At 51.6% G+C, this 12,655-nt stretch overlaps 1 protein-coding gene across 1 annotated transcript in view; it reads left to right on the forward strand.

Annotated features, from left to right (window-relative positions):
• ECH1 (enoyl-CoA hydratase 1, peroxisomal) overlaps positions 1-12,507 on the forward strand; it is a 19,197-nt gene extending 6,690 nt beyond the window's left edge. Inside the window, exons 4-10 of the mRNA XM_015407044.1 lie at positions 290-414; positions 518-566; positions 3,890-3,954; positions 4,669-4,739; positions 5,618-5,689; positions 9,647-9,797; positions 12,192-12,507. Of these exons, the coding sequence (XP_015262530.1) occupies positions 290-414; positions 518-566; positions 3,890-3,954; positions 4,669-4,739; positions 5,618-5,689; positions 9,647-9,797; positions 12,192-12,296 (638 nt within the window). The 3' untranslated portion in view covers positions 12,297-12,507. The remainder of the gene's footprint in view (positions 1-289; positions 415-517; positions 567-3,889; positions 3,955-4,668; positions 4,740-5,617; positions 5,690-9,646; positions 9,798-12,191) is intronic.
• Positions 12,508-12,655: the final 148 nt, after the last annotated feature.

The raw sequence follows: 12,655 nt of genomic DNA on the forward strand, positions 1-12,655 counted from the left end.
TTTTTTAAGTCCCCCCCCCCCCCCCCCCGGGTGACCTACAGGGACCAACAGTCCCCTAAAATGCCATAGAATCCTCTCTTGACAGTAGGAAGTTTTTCTTTAACGTTCAGCTGAAATCTGCCCTCTTGTATCTTGAGCCTACCAAGGACAGAGCTTACAATTCTCTGGCATAAAGAGTTCGAAAGCAAGCATGGGGCGTTTTTAAACTATTTACGAAATTGTCCTGGAAGGCGGTTCCGAATTCTCCCTTCCCCTGACCCGAACCCCCCCCCCCCCCCCCACGTTGCAGGCATCGACCTGATGGAAATGGGCAGCGTGTTCATGATGATGGAAGGAGATGACACGGCCCGTAAGTCCTGGAACCTCCGCAAGAAGATCCGGGAATATCAGGAGACCTTCACTGTGCTGGAGAAGGTGAGCGGGGGCACTGCTGGGCAGGAGGGGGGGTACAGACCCAGCTTTATCGTTGTCACAGAACCGGCCTCACCAGAGGCTCATATATTCTCTGCCCTTGTAGTGCTCGAAGCCTGTAATTGCTGCTGTCCACGGGGCCTGCATTGGAGGAGGTGAGCCAGTCACGACGCCCGTTCGGCTGTGCTAGTAGCCTGATGTTCTTCCAGAACTTTCCCTCCGGTTTCTCCCCACCCTCCCCATCCACACACACAGCATGATAGGTTTGTGTGGGTTATTGGCCGGGATCAGGTAGGAGGTGAGCCCTTGACCGAAGCCGACACTTCCCTTCTCTCTGTCTCTCTCTGTCTCTCTGTCTCTCTCTCTCTCGTGTCAATACAAAGGAAGGCAGATAAGTGGAGATTTATTTATTTCCATTTTTATCCCGCCTTGCCACAGGGTTGGCTCAAGGCGGCTAACAAAATTAAAACACTAAAACAATAAATAACAGGATCTTTCTCACCCACCCCACCAATGTTCCCTCTAAGCTTTGGAGTACTGTGAGCAAAAACTTCTACTTTGTGAGCTACCGGCATTAAAAGTGGTGAGCGAGCGATTTGGCTCCTGCGTAAGATTAGTCTGCTCTGGAGCCACGTCCTCCCTGAGCTGAGACAAAAAGGTGCAAGCCGGAGGCTAAAAAACTGCGAGCTAGCTCACACTGACTCAGCTTAGAGGGAACAGTGCACCCCACCACCCTCTCAATTTGATGTCGTGGTTACCTGCGCGGACTCTAATCTGGGAGAACCGGGTTTGATTCCCCACTCCTCCACTTGCACCTGGCTGGATGACCTTGGGCAAGCCATAGTTCTGATAAGAGCTGTCCTTTAAAAAAAGCAGTCTCTGTCAGAGCTCTCTCAGCCACACCTACCTCACAGGGTGTCTGTGGTGGGGAGGGGGAAGGGAAAGGAGTTTGTCAGGAGTTTGACACCTTCCGGTAGTGAAGGGCGGGGTATAAATCCAATCTCTTCTTCTCCTCTGCATAATAGCGTTGGGTTTCTCAAGCCAGTTTGAGAGGGTCTCTTTTTCGACCAGACGGAATGTTGGGCCAACTTCCCTCTCTGGTCTCTTCACTTCCCTTGTCTTTCCTTCCAAGAACAAACACCTGCCCCCCTTGGTGGCTCCTACAGCTTCCAGGGATACCACCACAAAGAAATGCACACCTCACACACACACACACCTTTGCCCCCTCAATTTTCATGGAACAAGTTGTCCAGCTGCAGGGGGCAGTGTTGGCACATTTGTGAAAAAAACCCAAATTCTGATGGCTGAAACGTTCTACAAATAATTCTAGATCTTCGCCTTACAAAGATATGGCCTCTGCTCTCTTCTCCCCCCCCCCCCAAGGGAGATAGAAGCAGAACTGTATATGCTAAGGGTGGCCAAACGTGCTCATCGTAAGAACCACGTCAAATAAACGTCAGATGTTTGAGAGCCGCAAGACATGAAAAAGAAGAAGAAGAGATTGGATTTATACCCCGCCCTTCACTACCCAAAGGAGTCTCAGAGCGGCTGACAAACTCCTTTCCCTTCCCCTCCCCACAACAGACACCCTGTGAGGTAGGTGGGGCTGAGAGAGCTCTTGACAGAAACTGCTCTTTTCCAAGAAGAGCTCTTATCAGAACGACGGCTTGCCCAAGGCCATCCAACAGCTGCAAGTGAAGGAGTGGGGAATCAAACCCGGTTCTCCCAGATCAGAGTCCGCACACTTAACCACTACACCAAACAAATATCACCAGGAGTCATTTCCTGCAGGAGCGCACAGGAGCGGAGCTCCGGCGGTAAAGAGCCTAGGGGGCGGGCACATGCAACAAGCCTCACCCCCTGCTCCCAGCAGCCCTCAGTCAGAGCAAGAACCAGCCAGGCAAGTTGCAGAGCCCCCCCCCCCTCCCCCAATAGCTAGCAATCCAAAACAATCCAGTGGAGCCTGAGCGGTGGGTGTTGCCTTCTGACACACTTCCGATGATGTCAGGAGTCGTGGCATCTGCAAATAAGTTATGCTAATGAGTTATGCTAGTGAGCTCCTGCACCTCTTCTTCTACGAAATGACCCTTAGATATCACACACACTTTTTAAAATTAACATTAAATGCGACTGCCAAAAATAAAAACCAAAGGGGTCAAAGATAACTGATAATGATATTTAATTAGTCCAACAATATTTATCTTTTCGCTAATGACATTTGTTTGTCTATAAGAGGGAGAGAAAAAGAGAGAGGTGGAAAGAAAGAATGAAAGAAAAGGAAAGAAAGTGAGAAACGAAGAAAGCAAATAAATGGGAGGGAGGGAGAAAAAGCACGCCTCCCCTTCGCTTCCCCAGTCGCCCTGCTGGGAGCCACACAGTGTTCCCTCTAAGCTGAGTTAGTGTGAGCTAGCTCACAGTTCTTTAGCCTCTGGCTCACACGTTCTTGTCTCAGCTGAGGAAGGATGTGGCTCCAGAGCAAACTGATTTATGCCGTAGCCAAACCGCTCAGAACTTTAATGCTGGTAGCTCACAAAGTAGGATTTTCGTTCACAAGACCCCACAGCTTAGAAGGAGCATTCAGATTCTGTGTAGATTTGAAACCGTTTCTCCCGGCAGCTGCCGGAAATCTTGCTCGGCTGCTCTCTCGGCCTCTTGAGATTTCAGCAGGCACAGAACGCACGTTTTGGGGCATCACTTCTTAAGCTTGAGGACTAGAGCCTTTCTCTGCCTGTTTTAATGTAACGGAGGCTAAGGTTTCCGGGAAGTCAGATTTTGCTCCCAGGATTGTAATCTACCAGTTTGGTGTAGTGGTTAAGTGCGTGGACTCTAATCTGGGAGAACCGGGTTTGATTCCCCACTCCTCCACTTGCAGCCAGCTGGGTGACCTTGGGCCAGTCACAAGTTCTCTCAGAGCTGTTCTCTCAAGAGCAGTTCTCTCAGCGCTCTCTCAGCCCCACCTACCTCACAGGGCGTCTGTTGTGGAGACGGGAAGGGAAAGGAGACTGTAAACTGCTCTGAGATTCCGAGTGAAGGGCGGGGTATAAATCCAATCTCCTCCTCTCCTCTCTCCTCTTCTCTCCTGCGTACCATGGCATATACAAAGGCCTTGGTACAGGAAATGTGAAGAGAAACCTAGTGCTGACGTGGAGGTACAGGATCCCTGGTTGATTTATTTTATTGGTGTATCCCACTGTTCCCCTTAATGAGGATCCAAGGTGACTTGTATAATTCTCTGTCTCAGAAGGAACGGGGGGGGGGGGGAACGGGACACACAGATGTCTTTCCTTGGTGTGAAATTCCCTTAGACCAAATGTTCCATGGAGAGCACCCTGGCGACCAGCCATCGCCACTCATGGAACCTCCTAAGAACATCTAGTCTGACCCACAGAGAAGGTATCCTTCAAGCGCAGGACTAGAGTAATGACAAAGTTAAGAAACTGGAGTCTAAACAGGACTGCCGGTTCTGTTGCCTCTCCAGGTGTGAACCTCGTCTCGGCCTGCGACATTCGCTACTGTACCCAGGACGCCTGGTTCCAGGTGAAGGTACGTGGGCTTTCTTCTGTCTGTCGCCCTGCATGCTCCGCCCCTTGCCCCGTTCAGGAACAGACTCTCATATTCCTAGTCACCTGGATCCAGGGGTCATTTCCTGCAGGAGCGCACAGGAGCGGAGCTCCGGCAGTAAAGAGCCCAGGGGGCGGGCACATGCAACAAGCCCCACCCCCTGCTCCCAGCAGCCCTCAGTCAGAGCAAGAAGCAGGCAGGTAAGCGGCAGAGCCCCCCCTGACCCAAAACAGTCCAGTGGCACCTTTAAGACCAAGTTTTATTCAGGTACAAGCTCTCCCTCCTCTGCGAGGACAGATCTGCATGTTCCCCCCCCCCCAATAGCTAGCAATTCAAAACAGTCCAGTGGAGCCTGAGCAGTGGGTGTTGCCTTCTGACACACTTCCAGTGATGTCAAGGGGTGTGGCATATGTAAATGAGTTATGCTAATGAGCTCCTGCACCTCTTTTTCTATGAAATGACCCCTGCCTGGCTCTGACCTGCCCTGTGACAGTCCCAGGGAATAACTGGAGGGCCCCCGCAGTGGCTACATTGCAGCAGCCAAGCCGGCTTGGGGCTGGTCACCACCTAGATGGGAGAGAGAACATTTGGGAATCCTTTGGAAGCCGTGTTGAGCTCTGTGGCGGAACAAAACCAAGATGAGATGTACCGACAGACCCGCGTGACGTGTTGAGCGTGTTTCCTCTTTTCTTCCAGGAGGTGGACATAGGGCTGGCGGCCGACGTCGGTGTCTTGCAGCGCTTGCCGCATGCCATCGGCAGCCGGAGGTGAGGGCGGGGCTCCGTTTTGGCCCTGCACCCCTTCCCTTCCCTCTCCCAAACAATGGCCGGGGGGTGGTGGCTTGTGGCTTTCCCGGACTTGAGGGGCGGCCGTGTTGCCCAAGTCCTGTGACCGGCTTGTGAAAATGGGGCACCGGGCCCGCTTCGAAGGGACAGGAGTCTCCCGTGAGCTGGGCTGCAAGGGTGTCATGATCTGGGCTGTGCCACCAGAGGCCTACTAGGCCCAGGGAGCCTGGCTAGCAGTAGGTGAGGCTGGGCCTACAACTCCCAGAAGCCCCTGAGAGGTTTTGGAGCCAAAATTGACCAATAGGAAAACAGGAGGGCTTGGAATAAAAGATCTGGAGCAGCAGGGAAAGCTGTTCTTCCCAGGGAACAGGGCCAGCAGAGGCTGCTGTAGGGAAGAGACCCTCATCCTGAGGGAAGGGTAAGTAGTCTAGTGCCACTTGAGATAGTGGGCTAGGGACAGTATATATTTAGACGCGTTAGGGCATTTGATTTCTTTTCACCCGCTTACTGTTATTATTCTGCACCTTGTTTGTTTGACCTCCTATACAATAAAGTATTTCCATTGTTCACTTTGCCTGGTCCTCACGCCTATTATTCGGCCAAACAGGGAGGTCTGAAGGTCTTGGGAGGGTGCTCTGGGCCTTCTCAAGGGATCCTAAATCCAGAGTGGTGGCAGCGTCAGGTGATAGCCCACCTGAGCCGTGACAAAGGGACTGTGGGAAATCAACGCTGTGGGCTTGCAGTGAAGGAACCAATAAACTCCAAAGCCCAAGCTGGGTGTTTTATGAGGCAGGGAGGAAGCCGAATGCCCTCTTTGCCCGTGCCTGAGCTGGCAACTGTCCTTTTGCTCCTCTCTCCAGCCTGGTGAACGAGTTGGCCTTCACGGCCCGGAAGATGATGGCTCCAGAAGCGCAGAGCTCCGGCCTCGTCAGGTGCGTGTGCGGTGTCGGTGCAACTGTGTGTGGTCTGGCGGTGCTTCCTCTTCCTCTTCTGTAGCCCCCTTCCTTTTCATTTGCTGAAGGAGTCGAGTAAGCTAATGGGTCATTAGTGGTGATTAGGAAAAGGGTGGTGAAGAGGACACCGAGGATCGTAAGGCCTGCGTGGTGCGGTGGTTCGAGTAAAATTTTAAAAATTATCAGATGGCATTGTGTGTGGAATAGAAGGATTGTTTGGCTGCCTGAAGCTGTAGCTCTTTTTGGCACCACTAGGTGGCGAGCTGTGCTGATTTTGAGGCTGGGAGTGCTGTGGCTTGCCCAAAGTCACCCAGCTGGCTTCAAGTGGGGAAGCGGAGAATGGACCCCAGTTCTCCAGATCGGAGTCTGCCGCTCTTGACCACTACGCCAAGCTGGCTGCCCAGTGGATAAGAGTATCACTAGGCCTTGGCAGTCCCAGGTTTGAAAAACTCAGCCACGCAACTCACTTTGTAACCGTAGGCCAGTCATTCTGTCGCAGCCTAACCTACCTCGCAGGATTCTTGCGAGGACAAAACGGGGAAGGGAGAACCACGTACCCTGCTCTCAACTCTTTGGAGGGAGGGCAGGATTAGAGATGTAAAATTTCCGGAAATTTTGAAGCTCGGAAAAAACCCTGGGTTTTTTCCGGGTTTTTTCGTGGGGAAACGGGTTTTCCGGAAACATTGAAAAAATGCTACATTCGCATTTTTTTTTTGTCTTTTCTAGATTGAAAGTCATTCTGTTACTTTAGGAACATAAAATATGACTATGGACATTTTTACTTGGCATGAAATTATCACAACTAGCATATTAAAAATAAGTGTATCCAAACAATTATTACAAACAGAATACCCACCCACATGCAAAAACAAAACTGAAACCTTTTTATTGTCTTCTGACAATAGCACCTCCTAAAGGAAGAAATGCATCTTGTTCTTGCATTGGAGAGTTCAGTTTGTAACCTACAGCTTGCTTGTCCTCAGTGCACAGAAATTAGATCAATCTGATACCATATATATATATATTAGAAATGATTTGGAAAATATTTGAACACCTTCTCTTAAAATATTTTATTCATCATGTTAAAATAAAACATTCCATAATAATTATTTTTTTCTATCAAAAAAATTTTTTTCTTTTTTTTTTTTCAATTTTTTTGAAAAAAAAAAAAAAAAAGGCTTTGGGGAAAAAAAGGGGAAAACCCCCCCCCCCCCCCCCCCAATTTTTCTGGTTTTTTTCCGGGCCTTCACATCTCTAGGCAGGATAAAACCGTGTCGCCGGACCATAATTCTACAATGCAGCCACATCCAGAGCATAGAGTGAGTTGGGTGAGGAGCTTAGAACATAAGAACATAAGAGAAGCCATGTTGGATCAGGCCAATGGCCCATCCAGTCCAACACTCTGTCACACAGTGACCAAAAACACCAGGTGCCATCGGGAGGTCCAGCAGTGGGGCCAGGACATTAGAAGCCCTCCCACTATTGCCCCCCCCCCCAAGCACTAAGAATACAGAGCATTTGTCCCAGACATAAGAACACAAGAGAAGCCAATGTTGGATCAGGCCAATGGCCCATCTAGTCCAACACACAGTGGCCAAAAAGACCAGGGGCCATCAGGAGGTCCAGCAGTGGGGCCAGGACACTAGAAGCCCCCCAACTGTTGCCCCCCCCATAAGCACCAAGGATACAGAGCATCACTTGCCCCAGCCTGAGAGTTCCACTGATGGACCTCTGCTCCATATGTTTATCCAATTTTTTTTAATTTTTAAAACTTTATTATTGACAATTACATATTCAAGAATATTCAGTAGAAATTTAAAACATGTAAGAGCAAATGAGTAATATAAATAACGGTATAATGATAACATTGTGAAAAGTAAATGTATTAACAATCAATATATAACCAGTATTATTAAATCAAAGTTAATATATTGGATGTTTATCCAGTCCCCTCTCGAAGCCGCCCATGCTTGTAGCCGCCACCACCTCCTGTGGCAGTGAATTCCATGAGTTAATCACTCTTGGGGTGAAGAAGGACTTCCTTTGATTCGTTCTAACCCGACTGGTTCAGCCATTTCGTGGAGTGCCCACGAGTTCTTGTCTTGCGAAGAAGGGAGAAAAGGACTTCTGGGAAAATTAGGGGGAATTAAAATGTTCGAGGAGCTGTGGTGGCTCAAGTGGTTAAGACGCTGAACTGCAGGCTGTGGAAGGTCAGTAGTTCAGCAGTTCTAGACCCGAGTGTGCCGCATGACGGAGTGAGCTCCCGTCTCTAGTTCCCGCTCCTGCCAACCTAGCAGTTCGAAAGCAAGACATTGCAAGGAGATAAATAGGTACCACTTCAGTGGGAAGGGAACAGCGTTCCGTGTTCCTTGGTGTTTAGTCATGCCGGCCACATGACCACGGAAACGTCTTCGGACAGTGCTGGCTCTTCGGCTTTGAAACGGAGATGAGCACCGCAACCCTAAAGTCGGACTCGACTGGCTTTCGAGCAAGGAAACCGGCTGGAGATCTCCTAAATGTTTGAGGGTAGTTGAAATATTTTCCCTGTTAGGAAAGGCCACAAGTATTGGGGCCTTTTCAGACTTAGGGAGAAAAATAAAACCCCAGTTCCCGTGTAAGATAAAGGTAATGGGAGTGCCCAGTGGAAGCTGGCCTGCACAGAAGCATTCTTAACTTAGGGAACTCGCTGCCACAAGATGTGGTATTGGCCGCTGCCTCCAGAAAAGGATGAGACAGATCAGTGGAATAGCTGACAATGTGAGCGCTGGCTAGGGTTGCCAACCTCCAGGTGGGGGCTGGAGATCTCCTGGGGTTACATCTGACCTCCAGGTGACAGATATTAGTTCCCCTGGAAAAAACGGTGATTTGAAAGTTGGACTCTATGGCATTGTACCCCGTTGAAGTCTCTCCCTTCCCCAAACCCCACCCTCCTCAGGCCCGTCACTGAAAACCTCCCGGTATTTCCCAACCCGGTGCTGGCAACCCTCGCTTTGCCTCCCAAAAGCTCATGCCCTGAAAATCCTGTTGGTCTCTAAGAAGAAGAAGAAGAGATTGGATTTATACCCTGCCCCTCACTACCCGAAGGAGTCTCAGAGCAGCTCACAATCTCTTCCCTTCCCCTCCCCAAAACAGGCACCCTGTGAGGCAGGTGGGGCTGAGGGAGCTGTTTTGAGAACTGCCCTTGTGAGAACAGCTCTGAGAGAACTTGTGACTGACCCAAGGTCACACCAGCAGCTGCATGTGGCGGAAGAGAAGAAGAGATTGGATTTATACCCTGCCCCTCACTACCCGAAGGAGTCTCAGAGCAGCTCACAATTTCCTTTCCCTTCCCCTCCCCAAAACAGGCACCCTGTGAGGCAGGTGGGGCTGAGAGAGCTGTTTTGAGAACTGCCCTTGTGAGAACAGCGCTGAGAGAACTTGTGACTGACCCAAGGTCACACCAGTAGCTGCATGTGGCAGAAGAGAAGAAGAGATTGGATTTATACCCCGCCCTTCACTACCCGAAGGAATCTCAGAGCGGCTTACAATCCCCTTTCCCTTCCCCTCCCCGCAACAGACACCTTGTGAGGCGGGTGGGGCTGAGAGAGCTCTTTCCAGGACTGCCCTTGAAAGAACAGCTCTGAGAGAACTTGTGACTGACCCAAGGTCACACCAGCAGCTGCATGGGAGAGGAGTGGGGAATCAAACCCGGTTCTCCCAGATTAGAGTCCGTGCTCTTAACCACGACACCAAGCTGGTGCTACTGGACTCCGAGGCTTCTGACTGTAAGTCATCTTTAAGGACAGAAGGGTGATCCGTGAATGAATAATCTCCCTGGAAAGTAAACTCCCCTGGGGCCGTTGATAACACAAGTGGCTTCTAGGTTTTCACCTCCTGTGTGAAGGATCTCCGGGAGGCAAACTAATGTCAGAAGCACCCCGGCCTTTCTTTTCCCAGCCGCGTATTCCAAGACAAGGAAGCCATGATGCAGTCCGCCTTCGACTTGGCTGTCGAGATCGCCTCCAAGAGCCCGGTGGCCGTGCAGGGCACCAAAATCAACCTCCTGTATTCCAGGGATCACCCAGTGCCTGACGCCCTGAAATACATGGTGAGTGAGTGGTAAGCGGGGCGGGCGTGCCTTTGGCATCCGGCGTCCCCAGGTAAAGGGACCTCGAGGACCAGGCCTGCGAAAGGCGGTTCTTGGCCCAAGATCCGGGAAGGAGGATGGCAGACATGAGCAAGCGATCCCCGGGCGGGATGGATTCTGTTTGAAGCTGCTGCTTGTAACCGTTACTGTCTTGTTTCCACCTTTGACTCCTTCCTTTCGCAACTGGGGGAAAGTTCACACCTCCTCCTGCCCGTCCTGGATCTCGGCAAAGAAATGTTGTCGACGGCAAGCGTGTTAGCAAAATGTGCCAGAGGTGCTCTAATTTGGGCCTTCTGGGCTGGGAGGTTTCTAGAAAGCTAAGTGTGGAGTTGCTGCGTAGGGCCGATCCACAGAATTTGCCACTTATTTTCTTGGGGGGGGGGCAGCATGGATGGAGGAGGAAGAAGAGATTGGGTTTATACCCCGCCCTTCTCTGGGAGTCTCAGAGCGGCTTACAGTCTCCTTTCCCTCCCCGTCCCCACAACAGATACCCTGTGAGGTAGGTGGGGCTGAGAGAGCTCTTTCGAGGACTGCTCCTGAGAGAACCTGTGACTGACCCAAGGTCACACCAGCAGCTGCGTGTGGAGGAGCAGGGGAATCAAACCCGGTTCTCCCAGATTAGAGTCCACACTCCTAGCCACTACACCAAACTGGCTCTCCCGTTGTCATTGCACCGTAAGCCCCGTGACATACCAAGCTGACTCGCAGGTTCCAGGACACCGATCAGGGTGTGTGTGTCTAGGGAGGGGTTACTTCCTTTTCTGCTTGACTCCTGATGGTTCCCGCTATTTTCCACAGGTGGAATTGAAAGTTCTGCCTGCCTCTGTCTACATGGCTGTCATAGGGCGGGGGTCTCCAACTTGGTGCCCGCCGGCACCATTCCTGGTGCCCACCAAGTGATTTTTTTAAAAGTGGGTGGGGCCAGGTAGGGCTTTTGCCCAGTGAGGGGTCTGATTGGCCACTGGAGATTAGATTGGCTGTGGAGATTTTTGCTTTGGCGGCAGCTGCCACCACAACACAAGGATTGCGGCAGCCATTTTGTGGTTGCGCCGAACACACTGCCATCAGAATTCCAAAGGTGCCCACCGGCTCAGAAACACTGGGGACCTCTGTCATACGGGCTAGGAACTTAACACTTCCTTTCTTTAAAAAAATGAGTGGGTGTGGATCTTGTGGGGTCTTTGGTTTCTGGTCCAAGCGAGGAACACAGCAGACAGAAAAGGGCAAATAGTTAATGTTGTGGGTGCAGCGAACTGGGACAAAAATTGTTCCGCCCCAAACCTGAAAGTTCAGGATCATTGGAAATTTTGGGGTGTGGTTCAGGCAGTGCTGCATCACACGGCATCATCATCGGAACGGGGAACTCGTTGACGTAACTCAGAGATGTGCCAGGCGCCAGAGGCAGTGGCTTGGAAGGGTTGGCTGAAACTGTGAGGTTAAGTCTCGCTGTTGGCTGTTGGGGATTTTGGAAGTGCAGCCTCCATACTAAAGCAACAATCTCACTGCCAAAATCTGGAGGGTAAGGGGACAGGTTGCCTCCTACAGAGTCCAACTTCCTAGAGAGCCAGTTTGGGGTAGTGGTTGGATTCCCCACTCCTCCACATGCAGCTGCTAGCGTGACCTTGGGTCAGTCGCAAGTTCTTTCCGAGCTGTTCTCTCAAGGGCAGTTCTCGAAAGAGCTCTCTCAGCCCCGCCTACCTCACAGGGTGTCTGTTGTGGGGAGGGGAAGGGAAAGGCGTTTGTAAGCCGCTCCGAGACTCCTTCGGGTAGGGAAGGGTGGGATAGAAATCCAATCTCTTATCTCTCTCTCTCTCTCTCTTCCTGCGTGCCCTTTTTGAGAACCTTGCTGGCCTTTGTCCGGCTACTGTAGATAATTAGGAGTCTGATCAGTGCTCCCTCTAAGCTGTGGAGTCTTGTGAGCAAAAAATCCTACCTTGTGAGCTGCTGGCGTTAAAGTCGTGAGCGAGCAGTTTTGGCTGCTGCATACACTAATTGGCTCCGGAGCCCTCCTTCCTGAGCTAAGGCAGAAATGTGTGAGCCGGAGGCTAAAACTCTGCGAGCTAGCTCACACCAACTCAGCTTAGAGGGAACACTGAGTGGTAGGGGAACCATTGCCTGACTCAGCCGAGGGGAAACCCTGGAATCCTTCAAGCGGCTGGGTCCACACAGATACGTCTTGGCCTGGTGCCCAGAAGGCATGAGATCGGGTGCCAGGCAAGTACCCCAAGGGGTGAGGGGGCGGCATTCCCTAGGTAAGAAGCCCTCCCTCTGGTGACCGCCCTCGAGAAGCTCCGGCAGACCCTCCGGAGTTTCGGGGCTGGGGCTCAAGGATCCGGCCTTGTTCTGTCCCCCCAGGCCGCCTGGAACATGAGCATGCTGCAGACGGAGGATATCCTCAAGTCCGCTCAAGCAGCCATAGAGAAGAAGACGCCCAAGGAGCTTGTGTTCTCCAAGCTGTAGCGGCCCCGTCGTCCTAGAGGAGGGCGGCCGGCCCCGGCGGAGAGCGATCGGATCGGCCTGCCGCCCTGAGCACAGACTGGACGCCCGGCCCTTGTGAGAGAAGGGCCTGAAGTGCCTTTCGACAGCTGTGCACGCCGGTAAACAGCTGGACTCTGACTGTGTGAGAGAGGGGGGCCTTCAAGAACGGAGGGGGAGAGGAGGAACAGGGGCCTGGGACAGTGGTCTTTCTCTCTCTTTTTCTTTCTCTCTCTTTCTCCCTTCCTTCCTTTTTTCCTCTCTCTCTCTCTTCCTTCCTTTCTCTCTCCCTTCCTTTCTTCCTTCCTTTCTCTCTCTCTTCCTTCCTTCCTCCCTCCCTCCCT

The sequence above is a fragment of the Gekko japonicus genome, unplaced genomic scaffold, assembly GCF_001447785.1.
Source record: "Gekko japonicus isolate JY-2015 unplaced genomic scaffold, Gekko_japonicus_V1.1 scaffold2099, whole genome shotgun sequence".
NCBI classification, from domain to species: Eukaryota; Metazoa; Chordata; class Lepidosauria; order Squamata; family Gekkonidae; genus Gekko; species Gekko japonicus.